The sequence below is a fragment of the Sminthopsis crassicaudata genome, chromosome 1, assembly GCF_048593235.1.
Source record: "Sminthopsis crassicaudata isolate SCR6 chromosome 1, ASM4859323v1, whole genome shotgun sequence".
Classification (NCBI taxonomy): domain Eukaryota; kingdom Metazoa; phylum Chordata; class Mammalia; order Dasyuromorphia; family Dasyuridae; genus Sminthopsis; species Sminthopsis crassicaudata.
The window spans coordinates 647,119,721-647,134,927 of record NC_133617.1 but is presented as its reverse complement, the minus strand read 5'-3'; the positions used below and the strand labels follow the sequence as shown (position 1 = coordinate 647,134,927).

Here is a 15,207-nt window from a genome sequence, read left to right as displayed (position 1 = left end):
TTCTGAATTTACAGAAAAAAATCCAAACTACATTTTTCCCCACACATGCTAGTAATATTAAGCCAGAAGCTGGAAAGAAGAAAAGTCTAGTACAGCCCACCATTGTATTTAAAGCCCTGGGACTAAATTTCAAATTCATACAAACTGCCAGATTTTTCTCAAACTCCAATACACCAGATATACCCAAATACAGCCATGATGCAACCAAAAGTTAACCAGGCACTGAGGGGCAATTCAAATAGAATTAAAAAAAATTCATTCAGTCCTGAATTCTATAGTCTTTACCTTTATACCTAAGAAGTTATAAAGCCAAAACATTGTAAACTTGCTTAAAACACCCTAAAAGCCTTGGTGATGAAAAAGTTACTGACAATGATATAATGAATACTAAGAGTGGACAACAATAAAATAAAACAAGAAAAAGCATGAGGCAGGGGGAAGAATATTGAATTTGGGATCAAAGGACACACGTTCAGATACCAGATTTACTACTTCTAACAAAGGACTGAGTATTAGCTACTTAGTTCCAGGCCTCAATTTTATCAGCTGTTAAATAAGGGATTAAACTGGATTATCTAGAATACTTTTTAATGCTAAATCTCTGATCCATCAGCTACTATTATCTATAATCTTTTTTTCTGTGGAAAAAAAAGTATGCAGATTCAGGAGAAGCAGATATAGTATGAGTTACATGAAAACTTCAAGTTCCAGATTATTTGGTGTTTAAGTAGAAAGAATGTTCAGAGACCATCTAGTCTTTCCTCCTAGTTTTTACCAAGATTAGGTCCTGATAGGTAAAATGTCATAAAGTCATACAATATAACTGTGACAACCCCCACCCAGATCTGAGCCCTTGGGACTCCACCCACAGACCTCTTTAGCTATATCTCTCATTATAAAAGAGCCAAGCTGGAGCCCTCTCTTTGCAGAGGTTCCAAACATGGAAGCCTTACACCTGGCATGCCAAGGATCTATGCTCACTGGAACACTTTCCGGTGCCCTCTTATCTCTACCTTCAACTTTACTAACTACACTTTAACTTTACTTCCAAACCCCATAATAAACTTTTATCAATCTAAAAAATATATATATATATATAATACATATATATATATATATATATATATATATATATATATAAAACTGTGACAAAGAAGGCATTTCTTCTAAATTTTCACCAGTTCTCTTTCATTAACCAACATACTCTTTGAAAACCTTTGGAGGAATTAAGAATTAATATTTTTAAAGGGAAAAAAAAAATTTGTACTGCATTTATTTTTAAAAGAATCCCATGCCTTGTTCTATTCACTATATCATCTAGTTACTATTTAGATGTATCTTAGGCTTATATAATCCCATTTACTTAAGCTCCATTGGGCTTTGGAGAACATGCCTATCTTCTGTAACTAATTCTGTTCTGCTAAAGCTGGGTGAAGAACAACATTTTTGATTGACCAGAGAGCTAGAACTGGGGTTCATTCAAAAGTTACTAACGAACCAAACCAAGTCTCTTATTCTTGTACTGGCGCATTGGGAGTTTGAGAAGGAAAATAAGATGCTGTGGGCCTCTTGGTGACATAATGACCTCAGGCTCTCTCTCACAGAAAACCAGTATGAATCTTGTTTCTATCTCTGTAGGGTCCATTCTTTCACACTTTTAGGTAAAGTATTGGAGATGTCTATGACTTAAAGAGCTTTAAAGGTCAGAAGAGCTAACCACCAAAAGAAATACAGGAGCAAAAATCCTCATTGAGATTTGTTATAAATGAAGAGCAAAGTCCTGAGTGATCTGTTAGACCCAAGCCCAACACTAATCGTTATAATGATCATCCATCTACTGACTATTTTGGATTTGGAAATAAATTTGGTGCAACCAAGAAAATTTTGAGTTTAAACCCATTCTTCCCAGCAAATAACCAGGGGTTATATTTTACATCCAGTCCATTTCCCCAATTTGGAACAGTGCTTAGGAGACTCCAGCAAAGCATAAACATTGTTCTTTTACTTGCTTCTCTAGTGCCATCAGGGAAAGAGTCATAACAGTAAATTGACATGTCCCTATGCAGTTTTACACTCTTGAATCATTTTCAGTCATGTCCATCTCATTGTGACCCCATCTAGTATTTTCTTGGCAAAAATGTCAGAATAATTTGCCATTTCCTTGTTGAGCAGGTCCTTTTATAGATGAGGAACTGAAGTGTGACGTGGTCAGGGTCACATAGCTGGTGAATGTCTCAGGCAGGATATGAACTCAGGTCTCCCTAACTCTAGGCCTAGCACCCTATCCTCCATACAAACTAACTGTCCCATACAGACCTGTAGGTATAGCAAAAATCATAATTATCCCCAAAAAGGCAATTTTGCAGATTCAACAAAGAACATCTCAAAAATTTACCAAATATTACCAAATAATATTACCAAATATTAAGGTACTCATCAAGCACCTTACTTGGTGCTCAACTGGCCTCTCTCAAACCCACAAGCAAAAGAAAAACCAAAGGCAAAGAAAACTGACTTACTATCTGAGGTGGATATCTGATCCACCCCAAATGTTTCAAACAGAGCTTTCTCCACAGAGACTAAGAACTTGTCCATCAATTAGGCATCATCGTTTTTTCAGAGGAGAAACTTTCCTGGATGGAAATTCTTCCATGATTCCCTCAGTGCATAATCCTGTGTATTTTGGATCTGGACAAAAATTTTAAGTACCCTTCTACATGGGATACACCAAAATTTTCTAGGAGCCCCTGAAATATAAGTGATTCCGCAAGTTCAATAATTCAGAAACTTACCCTTCCAATGAGAGATTTGAAATTTGCTGAACAGAATGCGTTTCAATGAGAGATAAAGGTTATGGTCTTTGCTCCCAAGAGGAGCAATGCTAAAGAGACTGATGTCAAAACATAGGATAGAAAGGGATCCTGTAGGATTTACCAAAAAGGAAGGTGAACTGTACTGATTGTTTATGGGCACGTAATCCTTTCTGTGTTTTCTATATTTATTTACAACCTTTTCAAAATTTCTTTCTTTTTTCTTTTTTTTTTGCTGAGGCAAATGTGATTGGCTTGCCCAGAGTCACACAATTAAAAAGTATTAACTTTTTTTTCTTGTGGAATAAGATAAAAAAAACTATTCTATAACCGAAAAAAAATTCCATGCCTTAGGACATTTCACTATTTCATACTAGTCCTTTGCTACTTGAACACAAAAGGAACCCAAATTAGTGAGATTTATAATATTCATTAATTAATGTAATTTAAGCTAGCACATCCAAGATAACCATTTTGAAACTTTATCCCATTATGCATCAAAGTTATTTTCATAAAATTTTTTAGCTTATGGCATTAAAAAACTCTACAACACATCAACTACTGACCCAATAAAGTAAGTACCATAGGGTATTTTTTTTTATCCTTACCATTGCAAGTTCTTCCTGTAATTCACTGAAACTTTTTTCATTACTCTGAAGTCTCTTTGAGAGGTCCATAATTACTTTCTTCTGTTCCTCGATCTCTTCATTTAGCTTCTTGTTTTTAGAGAAACACTCTCTTTCTAATCTGAAAAAGTAAAGTGTCAAAGCAGGTTTTTCAAATATACTTTTGTCAATGGCTATTATACACCCTTAACAGAACTGACAGATGTACTATATATCATGTTTTCATGCCAAAGGCATTTAAAGTTACCTTTTTTTTTTTTTTAATAAAAAGGATTCTATACACTGAAATGAAAGATTTTAAAGAAAATTATACCTCCCCTTATGTTATTATATGTTTGTACTGTGCCTGAAGTTATAAATAAAATAGATTTTGTGGTATTGGTTAGATCTCCAAATTATTTTTGATGGACATACAACATTAGCTTAGAAGCTTCTGCAAAACTGAATAATTGTCATAGTTTTTTATGTTCAAATAAAGTAAAGATAATAGAACTGAAAAATTCACATATAAATACTTTCCATCCATACTAATTAAAAGAGTAAAATGACACAGATAAGCAGGAAGAAATTTACAGACAGCTTTGAATTTCTTATAAGATTTTGAGTCCAAAAGATTTACTGTCCTATTGTCCTACTGCTGATATTATAGTCTACATATTTTAAACATCCTCGTGAAATATACTATTTCAAAGAGAAAATCCACTTTAGAATTTAAAATTTTATGAAAACCATCCACAAAATATATGAGACATATGCTAATAATAATTGATTGAGTATATATGGACATGTGTATATATGTGTGCAAGTATGTGTGCATATATGTATATTTGTGTAATCTAGATTTGAATGATTCCAGACAAATGTAACAGAAATTTTGCAGCAGATTCCCAATTTGGGAGATCAGAATATAATGGTGTAAAAATAAAACAAAGAAAAATATGATGTTACTATAGTAACAAAAATCAACCCTTTAGCTTATTATTGCAGACCTCATGGCAAACATTTACAAAAAGACCACCAAGAAGATACTTTACAACTTGTGTGCCAACAACTGTTATAAAGGATGAGAAGGTACAGAAATTCTATTTCAAAAAATCAATAAAAGTCTCTAAATTAAATCAATCCATATCTTAATACTCAGAGAATATCCTTAAGATCATGTTAAGAAATGAAAGAAGGAGCAGCTAAATGGCACAGTGCATAAAGCACTGGCCCTGAAGTCAAGAGGACTTGACTTCAAAACTGGTCTCAGATACTTAACAGTTCCTAGCTATATGATCCTGGGCAAGTCACTTAACCCCAATTGCCTCAGAAAGAAAAAAGGAAATTCTTTTATAGTCAAGTAATGATATCAAGTATTACTGCCTAATAAATCAGAGCATGTAACTTCCCCTATTGCTACTTGAATATAATACAAACTTCTCTAGTTGCAAGTTAAAGACCATTATAAATCGACTCTAATAAAATCAATCAGTACACATTTATATTAAATAGTTCCCAAGTTTGGGCACAATGCTAAGCAGTAAGCATACAAAGAAAGACAAAAATAAAGCACCAGTCTATTTTCCCAATCCTTACTCACAATCTATTCTAGTCAAATTGGCCTACTTGTTGAGTGCTCACAGATGAAATGCCATTTTTACATGTGCCTATGATATACTTCTTCAACTCTATTTTTTAATCCTCAGCTTCCTTCACTCAAGAGCTACCTCTTAAAGGTGGTTTTACTTTAATTCTTTCTGCTATTAGTACATGTTTCCAATTGTTCTGTATTTTCTTTATAGATATTTAATTTATAAATTAAATGGTTGGTTGACAGAAATTACAGGAATGAATGAAATTAGGTATAGACTAATATTTCATATTATATACGAAGATAAATTCCAAATAGATATGAATTAAATAAAAGTCATATAATAATTTAAAAAGCAAAGAAGAAATCACCTTTTGAAAAACGATGCATAAACAGCGCATGACCAAAGAAGTGATAGAGAGGATAATAGAAAATAAAATGAACAATTTTAATTATATAAAATTTAAAAGTTTTTGCACAAATAAAACCAATGTAGTCAAAATTAAAAAGAAAATGGATAAGTGGTAAAAGATTTGTAGCAAGTTTCTCCAATCTGGGTCGCATTTCCAAGTTATACAAGGAGCTGATTTATAAGAACAAAAGCCATTCCCTGACAGATAAACTATCCAATAATATTAGAAAGCCGTTTTCTAGAAAGAAATACAAGTTATCAACAACCATATTTTTTAAGTGCTTCAAATCACTAATAATCACATAAATGTAAACTCATACCTCATATCCATTAGGCTGGGAAAGAAAATTAGTAAAATGACTAACATTGGAGGGAAAAAGAGACACATTAATACATTGTTGGAGCAGTAAATCCAGTCATTTGGGGAGGCTCTGAATGGTTAAACAATTGTGATATATGAATGTTATAAATAATATCATGCTGTAAGAAATGACAAAAGAAATGAACCAAGAAGACTTGGGGGAAAATATGTAGAATGAAGTGAAGAGAACCAGAAAAAAAATTTATACAAGACCATGAACATTGTAAAAGACCACTATGACACTCCTAAAAATGCTGATCAGTAGTAACTAACTACACTTGCAAAGGACCAGGGATGAACAAGGCTTCCCTCCTGAGAGAATAGTAATGCACTCAAGGTACAAGACATATATTTGGAGTTGTGACCAACATGAGCATTTGTTTTCACAATGATGCACATTTATTATTAAGGCTGGGTTTTCTTTTTATTCAATTGGAAAGGGAGATGAAATGGAATAGAAGGATTAAGGATAAGATATCTCTCTCTATTCTTCTCCCCCAAATGAGAAAAATACAGAAGACCAAAAGGATTAACAAGCAAGCAGGATTGTTTGAGAGTTACATGTTAAATTTATAATATATTTAAGAGAAAAGTAAGCTCTACATAATAGATTTGACAGTTTCAAGTAAAATCCTTTCCTATTCCATAATGTACATATAAATGTTTATTTTGTTTAGTATTTAAGTTCAGAACAAAAAATCATATCTAAGACAATCCATGCCATCAAAGAACTTGAAAAATAGAGGAAGATGTACATACACAGAGGAGTAGTGGTCAAGAGAAACCTGATGATACTATTGATAACAGAAAAATCTTAAGTAGTATCTGAGATAAGTCTTGAAGGAATCTAAGAATTTAGAGTTAAAAGAAGGTAAGCAGTGAAGCTTTCCAATGGAATAAACAGGAGACAAAATACTTATGTGGGAGGACAGTAATTCTTTTTGTCTAAGAAAAGTTCTAAGAAATCCTAAGAATAGTTCTCTTTGATTACTGACCAGTAATTGTAAAATAGGTGAAAATGACAAGCATCAAGATCAGAAATATAAACATTATCCATTGAATATATACATAGGATCATATAGTCATATTACCAAAACATTTGGAGAGAGGAAAAATGATGCACTGATTTCAGTCTTTGTAATTCCTATTTTTAGTAGCAAAGTAGCCCTTAACTTTATTTCTCTCTCTTTATATTTTACCCTCTAAATCATGCCTTCTATTTCTTCTATAATCAATCCTCATCATTCATAATAGATATTTTTATAAAGTTGCCATAAATATAGAGTTAACAGATAACCAAGCAATGTTCCCGAGGATTAGGTTCCTGCAACCTCTATTTAACTTTAGCACTTTCTAGTGCAACTTCACATTGGCAAATTTACTCTTCCTTTCTCTAGATGCACTATATTGTTTATTCATTAACACTGAACTTACAACCAACAGCACTATAAGTCATGTCTGACAGAAACATATCTAACGTATTTATTTTCTCTATAAAGCACATCAAAGTCTTCTTTCACTGAGGAATACCAACAAACACTTCAATATTATCCTTGGTGGTGATTTTAAATAGCAAAAGAATCCCCCAAAATATGAAAAAATATAGCATTTAACAGACAAAAAGAATACTTGTTAACATTATGAGAACTGCCACAAGAAGGCAGAGCAGTGCCTTGTTCAAGCTCATTTGGGAACATGTATACCAAACAAATCAAAATTTTCAATTCACTGCATGTCCATAAGTGACCAAAAAAGTTCTTTGAATACTTATTTTGAGGGTTACAAATTTTGAGCAAGTAGGCAAATTCTCAAATACAGAACATGCTAATAATGACAATCAGTTGTATCTTGGAACCAGGGCCAACCAAAATAGTTTCAATTCTCCATCATATTTTCTAAGAAAAACTCCAATTGTGGATTCCCTCACTTTTTTAGGTAAATCCAGGATAAATATTCACATTTTCTTAAGGAAAAAGAAAAAAAGAAAATATTTCAAGGATACTTAGTTGAGTGACTTTACATAAGAGGTTTTCTTAAGCTGGGTCAAAAACATTGTTCATCAGCACTTCAATTTCATCACAAGGTCAACATCATTGCAGTAGGCAATCAACTGCAAAAGCCTAAGTAGGCTTTAAATACATCAAAAATACTTTAATGGTAATGTTTTTCATTTTTTGAGCTTTCTCTACCATCCAAATGTGGGCCCAATTCTTAATTGTCTCCAGTGATTTTTCTCAGTTTTTATTCAAATCATATTCTTTTATTTTCTTTCAAAAAACTGAAACTTTATCTTTAAAAGGATTTTATTTTTCCATATACATGTCACGATAGTTTTCAATATTCATTTTTGTAAAACTTTATGTTCTAAATTTTTCTACCTCCCTCCCTCATCTCTACTATTCCCAAGACAGCAATCTGATATAGACTAAATATGTACAATCATTTTAAACATATGTCCATATTTGTTATATTGTACAAGAAAAATCATACCAAAATGGGGGCAAAATCATAAGGAAAAACAAACAAAAAGGAGAAAATACTTTGATCCACATTCAATGTCCATAGTTCTCTCTCTGGATGCAACTGACATTTTCCATCTCAAGTGTACTGGAATTGCCTTGAATCACTGCATTGTTGAGAAGAACCAAATTCATCACAGTTGATCATCACATAATCTTATTATGGTGTACAATGTATTCCTGAGTCTGTTTACTTCACTCAGCATTAGTTCATGTGGGTCTTAACAGGCTTTTCTGAAATCAAACTGTTCATTATTTTTTAAAAGACAATAATATCTCATTACCTTCATATATCATAACTTATTTAGCCAGTCCCCAATGATGGGCATCCACTCAATTTCCAGTTCTTTACCACTACAAAAGAACTACTATAAACATTTTTGCACATATGGATTCTTTCCACATTTTTATTATCTTTTTGGGATATAGACCCAGTAGTGATATTGCTGGATCAAAGGATATGCATATCTTTATAGCATTTTGGGCATAAGAACTAAAACTTTATATACATTTTGTGGCCCTTCATCTCCCACGCAGTGATCTTATTCAAATACTCTACAGTTTTTATTTCAGTCACATGTATCCCATTGTCCTTTTGGCATTCAATTATTTCAAATCATCAGTTTGGTCAATTCTCCACATTTTTAATAAATTCTAAAAGTTTTTCTTGAAATTAAACTAGAGCCATAACAAGAAATTCTGCACCCAAAGTAAATTTGATTCAGACATGATGATGGGGATAAGGAGGTCCTAGCTTATGATGACTCCTAAGTTTGGTTGGAGTATTCTGGAAACAGAGGCCATGTGTTCAACATGGAGAGGTTGAAGGAAAGGTTATGAGCTACATACCTGAACATACCAAGAGGAGAGGAGCAACTGGCAATTCAATAAATGGTAGAGACAAATATCTAGATAGGTTGGAGTGAACTTTAAAGGAGAAAAGTAGTAAGTAGAGGTAGCAAAAGCATAGAGTTTAAAAGGAATAGGAACTATGCAAATTGTTCCTCCTGATACTATGTGTCAGAGAATAATAGTCAGCCTTTGTAAGTACATTATCCCAAATATCCTAAAATATAGGTTTTAATGAGCACCATAGGATTAGATATGCTCCAGAATGAAAGGGAATTCAAGGCTGGGGTTGTGCCAGAGCACAGAGGGGATAGTGGAAAAGGAAGACAGAGAAAGATAAGGATGGATAAGAATAAGGGAATGGGGAGAAGTAGCAAAGGAAAAGAGCTTTAACCCAGGCAGAAAGCAGTTCTGAATCATAAAGATTAAAAGAAAATTTGCTAGTTTTCAAACATGAGAAATACCAATTATGGAGAAGTTAAATCATCTCCAAGGTTTAAATTTAAAATGTGATAAGTGTCTGCAGAGACTGACTCTGAGGTGGCATTCATTTCAGTTAATTTCACAGATTAGGGAGGCTGTTCAGTCAGTTATTTGTTGAATATGAAAAATACCAACTGTTATAATCAACAAATGTAGCAAAGGAGTTAGCCTGTACAAGGTACTGTTCTCAGTGCTAGGAAAACTAAGGAAGCAATACTGTCTAGAATCCCAAATGTACTGCTGATCTCCTCCAAGTGGCTTAAATGAAGTGGATCCACAGACCAGCCGGAATGATGAAGGCAGAGTGTACCAGTAACAAAGAGACCCTAGGAGAAGTGATGACCACTGGCAGCTTAGGGTTGGCAGCTCAATCTGGACAAATCAGCACAGCTGGTCTTCCAAATAAGGGGGAGAAGGGAACAAATGCATACCACATTGAAAAGCAATACCCGAAGCAATGCTGCCAACTGTCTAGTGCTACTTCTACTTTAGATCATAGGGGCTATTTCTTATCATTAAACATCACTCCACATCCAGCAAAATCCTGTAATGAACTCATGCCTGTCCTTAAAGATTTATTTTTAGCTTGTACTTTAGATTGTTAGCCAAAACTGAATGATAACATAACTTTCCAGCAACTCAATGGAGTGCATGATAATCTCTGCAGCTTCCTACCATAACTCTTTTACAATATGTCAAGAGCCAATAACTAGCTTTTCTTCTCAAATGGCATTAAGATCTCTGACCCTGACCAACACTAGCTGTCTAATGTTAAAACATGTTTTTTCCTTTTGGTTAGGAAATGTGAAGATTTAAAAATTAAAAGTTAGATATAATAATAGTTATGATATTATATATAGTTTTAATTGTTTCTAGATCAGGGATACAACTGATAATAATTAATCTTAATGAAAATTTTTTTGGATTTGGTCATTTAACCAATTTTAAATCCAACTAGCATTATCACCTCACCTATATCTCTCCATCATGTCCACAAGAATAGTAATGAACAACTTAAATTGCATCTGTATCTATGACCTACCGAAAGTTTAGTAACAATATTTAAAACAAAAGAAAAAAGAAATAATATTAATCTAGAATAACTCATTCTAAAAGAATCTGTGTTTTTTAGATGTTCTATAACTTTCCTATTAATCCTGGAATTTTCCCACTAATTAAAGTAGAACTCCCAGATTCATGGTCCAAGCATTTCCCTTTTATGAAAATTCAGGATTTTTTTCCTTCTCTGATTTATCTCAATCTCTGAAAGATTATTAGCAGTACAATTCAGCACTACAAATGACAGATCTCTCAGTACTGAAAATGTGGTTCATTTGGGCCAGGGGACTTGAATTGATCAAGAGCAACTAAGTGCTCTGTTTCTTGATTTATCTTCCTACTTAACACAAGTATAAATTGCCTGTTGCAACTGTCTGTCAGAAATCCTTCTCATTAACAGAAAAGAGAGAGAGAGAGAGAGAGAGAGAGAGAGAGAGAGAAAGCAGCAAAATAGGAATAGCATGGCCCTGCCTTCTATCCCTCAGCATTTATCATCCTTTGCATCCCACATAACAATCACAGACTTTCTCTTTTTCTGAACAGATTTTAAAGGATTTTTTCTTCAACCTTCGCTTTCTTTGCATTTCTAACACTATTCTCACAAGACGAGACAATTCTCTTGTAGCCATCTTCTGTTATCTGAGATTACATCCATTCAGTTGAGCAAGTTGGGTTACGTGATTTTGCCACTACACAGATAGTTACTTGCGACAATTCCTTTTTTTTTTTCCCTGTTAACAACAATTTCTATTCTTTATAGCTACAGAATGCTATTCATGAGGGATTATGATCAACCTGAACTGACTTCCTCCACTTCACTAATACAAATTGTAATATGACATGGTATTTTTTTTTCCAAGTTATCATCCAGAATAGAATTTCTGTTTGTTGGTTGCTTCACTTTTTAAAGGGTAGAATTAGCATTATGTAAAATCATGAAATTGTTAGAGAGAATTGGCAGAGAGGAAGCTCCAGCAGATGTCCAGATAATTAAAATCCCCCTACCATATTATGCCTCCATGCCTGGCTTATGATCTGTTTCTTAAATTGTTCATCTATTTACTCTTTCTGACCAGGTGGTCTGTAACACATTCCAATACTATCAATATTACTTCTGTTTCTACTTCCATTGATCCTTATACAAATATTCTTCACTATGCTTTCCCTAGTTGGTTCCCTTATTATCTGATATTAATATATCTTCTGGATATATAATGTTTTACACCCCAGCTCCACCCCATTTTATTTAACTTCCTTTGAATAACATACCATTTTACAGCCATGATCTAATCATGGGCAATGTATATGAGATCAAATAAGCCTCCTTTTCTATACTATAACTGTAGAAGTTACACTACAGACTGCATAGTACATTATTTGAGAAATACACACGAGCAGTTTCATATTCTTCTTTTTCAATTTAACATTTGGGTTTGATTTCTTAGACTTCTTAGACTTCAGGTGAATCTAGTCTTATCACCAAATCAGATCTACAGAGCTTGAAGGAACCTCAGAAACCTGCCTCATTATTTCTTAATATAAAATAGCTAAGAAGATTAAAACTATTTCACCAAAGTGACATAAGAACTAACTGTATAAGATGGGAACTTAGTTCTTCGGACTTCAGTCAATACTTTTTAGTTAATTAAATAATTAGATAGGTAGATAGATAAAGCACTTATTAAGTGCCAGACACTGTGCTAAGCCTTTGGAATTGCAAAATAACAAAAAAAAGAAAAATAGCCCAATGCTTAAGCAACTTACAATCCACTTAAGGAAGATAAGATACCTAAAAAGGAACTGAAAAATCAGAGGAATCATAGAGATAAAGAAATCTGGAGGATTAGAATACAGCTACAGCAGAAATGGAAAAGACCTGAGAATTAGAATGTAAATTGTGCCATTCTTGTCTCCCATGTTCTTGACCAGGAGTTTATCATTCTTATATTTTAGGTTACAGAAATACAAATTCCATTTTTGATACCATCGTCTTAAACAGATATTTACTTCACAAGGCTTTATCTTTTTTTTTTTTTTTTTGTGGATTTCTTGTTTTGATGATAATACTTGAGAGTAAACAAGTTTATGGAGAAATTATTTTTTTGTCAAAATAAAGTGTGTCAAGAAAGCTACTGATAAGAAGTTCTAATATATAACCAACTAAGCAGCACTTTTTGTAATAGAAAGGATTAGAAATTAAAATACTTATACTTATCAATTGGGGAATGGCAAAACAAATTATGGCACAGGTATGCTGTAAGAAATAATGTGATGAATATGGAGAACCATGAAGAATCTATATGAATTAATACTTAGTGAAGTATGTAGAGGCAAGAAAAAATATATACAATTACTTCAACAAATAACAGACACACACACACACACAATCAAAAATTTGAAAAAATTTAAATTATAAATAGTATAACATATAATATTTATAAATTATAAATATGGGCTCAAAATAAGAGATTAAAAAAGAATACTACCAAGCCAACCCTTCACAGAGGTTGAGAGGACCAGTGGTACTGTAAATTAGAAATTATTATACTTTTTCAATGTAATGGTGAGTTGAGTTCCTTTTTAAAAAAAAAGTAGGAAAAAATATTGTTGTTTTTTTTTTAAATGCAATTTATCATATGAGGCAGCTCTCTAGAGACAACAGGATGCTGAAGGAAAACTATGATGACATGAAAAACTAAAAACCAATAACATTTAAAAATAAAAATGTATAAATTTCTAAAATAAATGACAATTGAATTAACAAGATTTCAAAATAATCTAAGAAGACACAAAAGAACTTTTAGAAATATGTCTAAAAGCAGTTTTTAACATAGATAAAGGAATAACAACAACAGGAAGATTATTCAATGTTCTTAGCCAAACAGAGTTCCAATAGGAAACTTTATAAAACTAGAAAAAATACTAACTAAATTTATACAAAAATATAAAAGAAAAATAATCAAGTAAGAAGGGAGAAATGGTTAAAAATAAATCTCAAATTATACTATCAAAATTATCTAATAATCCACCATGAATATCATCTTTGATAGTAGAGAGATGACATTAGGTTCTTGAAGACTATGTCATAAAAGCAATCAGCTGACAGATAAAATTGAGTATGGGCCCCCAGTAACAGATTACCATTTTCACTGTAAATAAAACAATATATGAAATTATGGTCTAGAGTTTCTTTACAGAGAGTCAAATGAAGGTTAGCTTATATGTCTAAATGAAAAAAATACATAAAAGTATACTTCATAAGATAAACAAAAAGAATTACAATGTTTTAAGTACAACTTTGCACTTAAACTCAACTACAGAAATCAAGAAATGGTAAATAATCTTTGCAGATTTGGAACTCTGCTCAAAAAGTTATCAAACTGTGCATACCCTTTGACCCAGCAGTGTTTCTACTGGGCTTATATCCCAAAGAAATACTAAAGAAGGGAAAGGGACCCGTATGTGCAAGAATGTTTGTGGCAGCCCTTTTTGTAGTGGCTAGAAACTGGAAAATGAATGGATGCCCATCAATTGGAGAATGGTTGGGTAAATTGTGGTATATGAAGGTTATGGAATATTATTGCTCTGTAAGAAATGACCAGCAGGAGGAATACAGAGAGGCTTGGAGAGACTTACATCAACTGATGCTGAGTGAAATGAGCAGAACCAGGAGATCATTATACACTTCAACAACAATACTGTATGAGGATTATTCTGATGGAAGTGGATATCTTCGACAAAGAGAACATCCAATTCAGTTCCAATTGATCAATGATGGACAGAATCAGCTACACCCAGAGAAGGAACATTGGGAAATGAATGTGGACTACTAGCATTTTTGTTTTTCTTCCCAGGTCATTTTTGCCTTCTGAATCCAATTTTTCTTGTGCAACAAGAAAACTGTAATGGATCTGCACATATATATTGTATCTAAGATATATTTTAACATGTTTGACATGTGTGAGACTACCTGCTATCTAGGGGAGGGGATGGAGGAAAGGGAAAAGTTGGAACAGAAATAAGTGCAAGGGACAAGGTTGTAAAAATTACCCATGCATATGTTCTGTCAATAAAAAGCTATGATAAAAAAATAATAATCATCATCTATGCAGAACCTAATAAAACTCTAAATTAAATCAAAATATATTTTAATGCTTTTACTACCAATACAAAGGTAAATATAGTGGAAGATGGCAAAAATCATTGGAAAATATGACTCAAGATTATAAAATAAAAGAGCTACATAGACTATACAAAAATTTCTTGAGAATAAATCATGTTAAATGATGAACAGAATTTCAAAATATTCTGGGAATGATGAACAATGAATAATATTATACACAAAAAGGAAAATGACTATTTCAATACAGAAGAAATAATAGATTGCTGACGTGGGTCCCATTTCCAAATCAGACAGCAATGTAAATTTATTCCATTGACATATTAAGGGCAAAGTTCAATATCAACAGGAAACTAGAAAAACATATAAGAATGAGAAGAAAATATATTGTGAAC

At 32.7% G+C, this 15,207-nt stretch overlaps 1 protein-coding gene across 6 annotated transcripts in view; it reads right to left on the bottom strand.

Annotated features, from left to right (window-relative positions):
- Positions 1 to 15,207, bottom strand: part of CCDC171 (coiled-coil domain containing 171) — a 507,402-nt gene that overhangs the window by 309,389 nt on the left and 182,806 nt on the right. For all 6 annotated transcript variants that reach the window (XM_074282935.1, XM_074282936.1, XM_074282937.1 and 3 more), the window contains one exon: positions 3,419 to 3,557. In XM_074282935.1, coding sequence (XP_074139036.1) covers positions 3,419 to 3,557 — 139 coding nt within the window. The remainder of the gene's footprint in view (positions 1 to 3,418; positions 3,558 to 15,207) is intronic.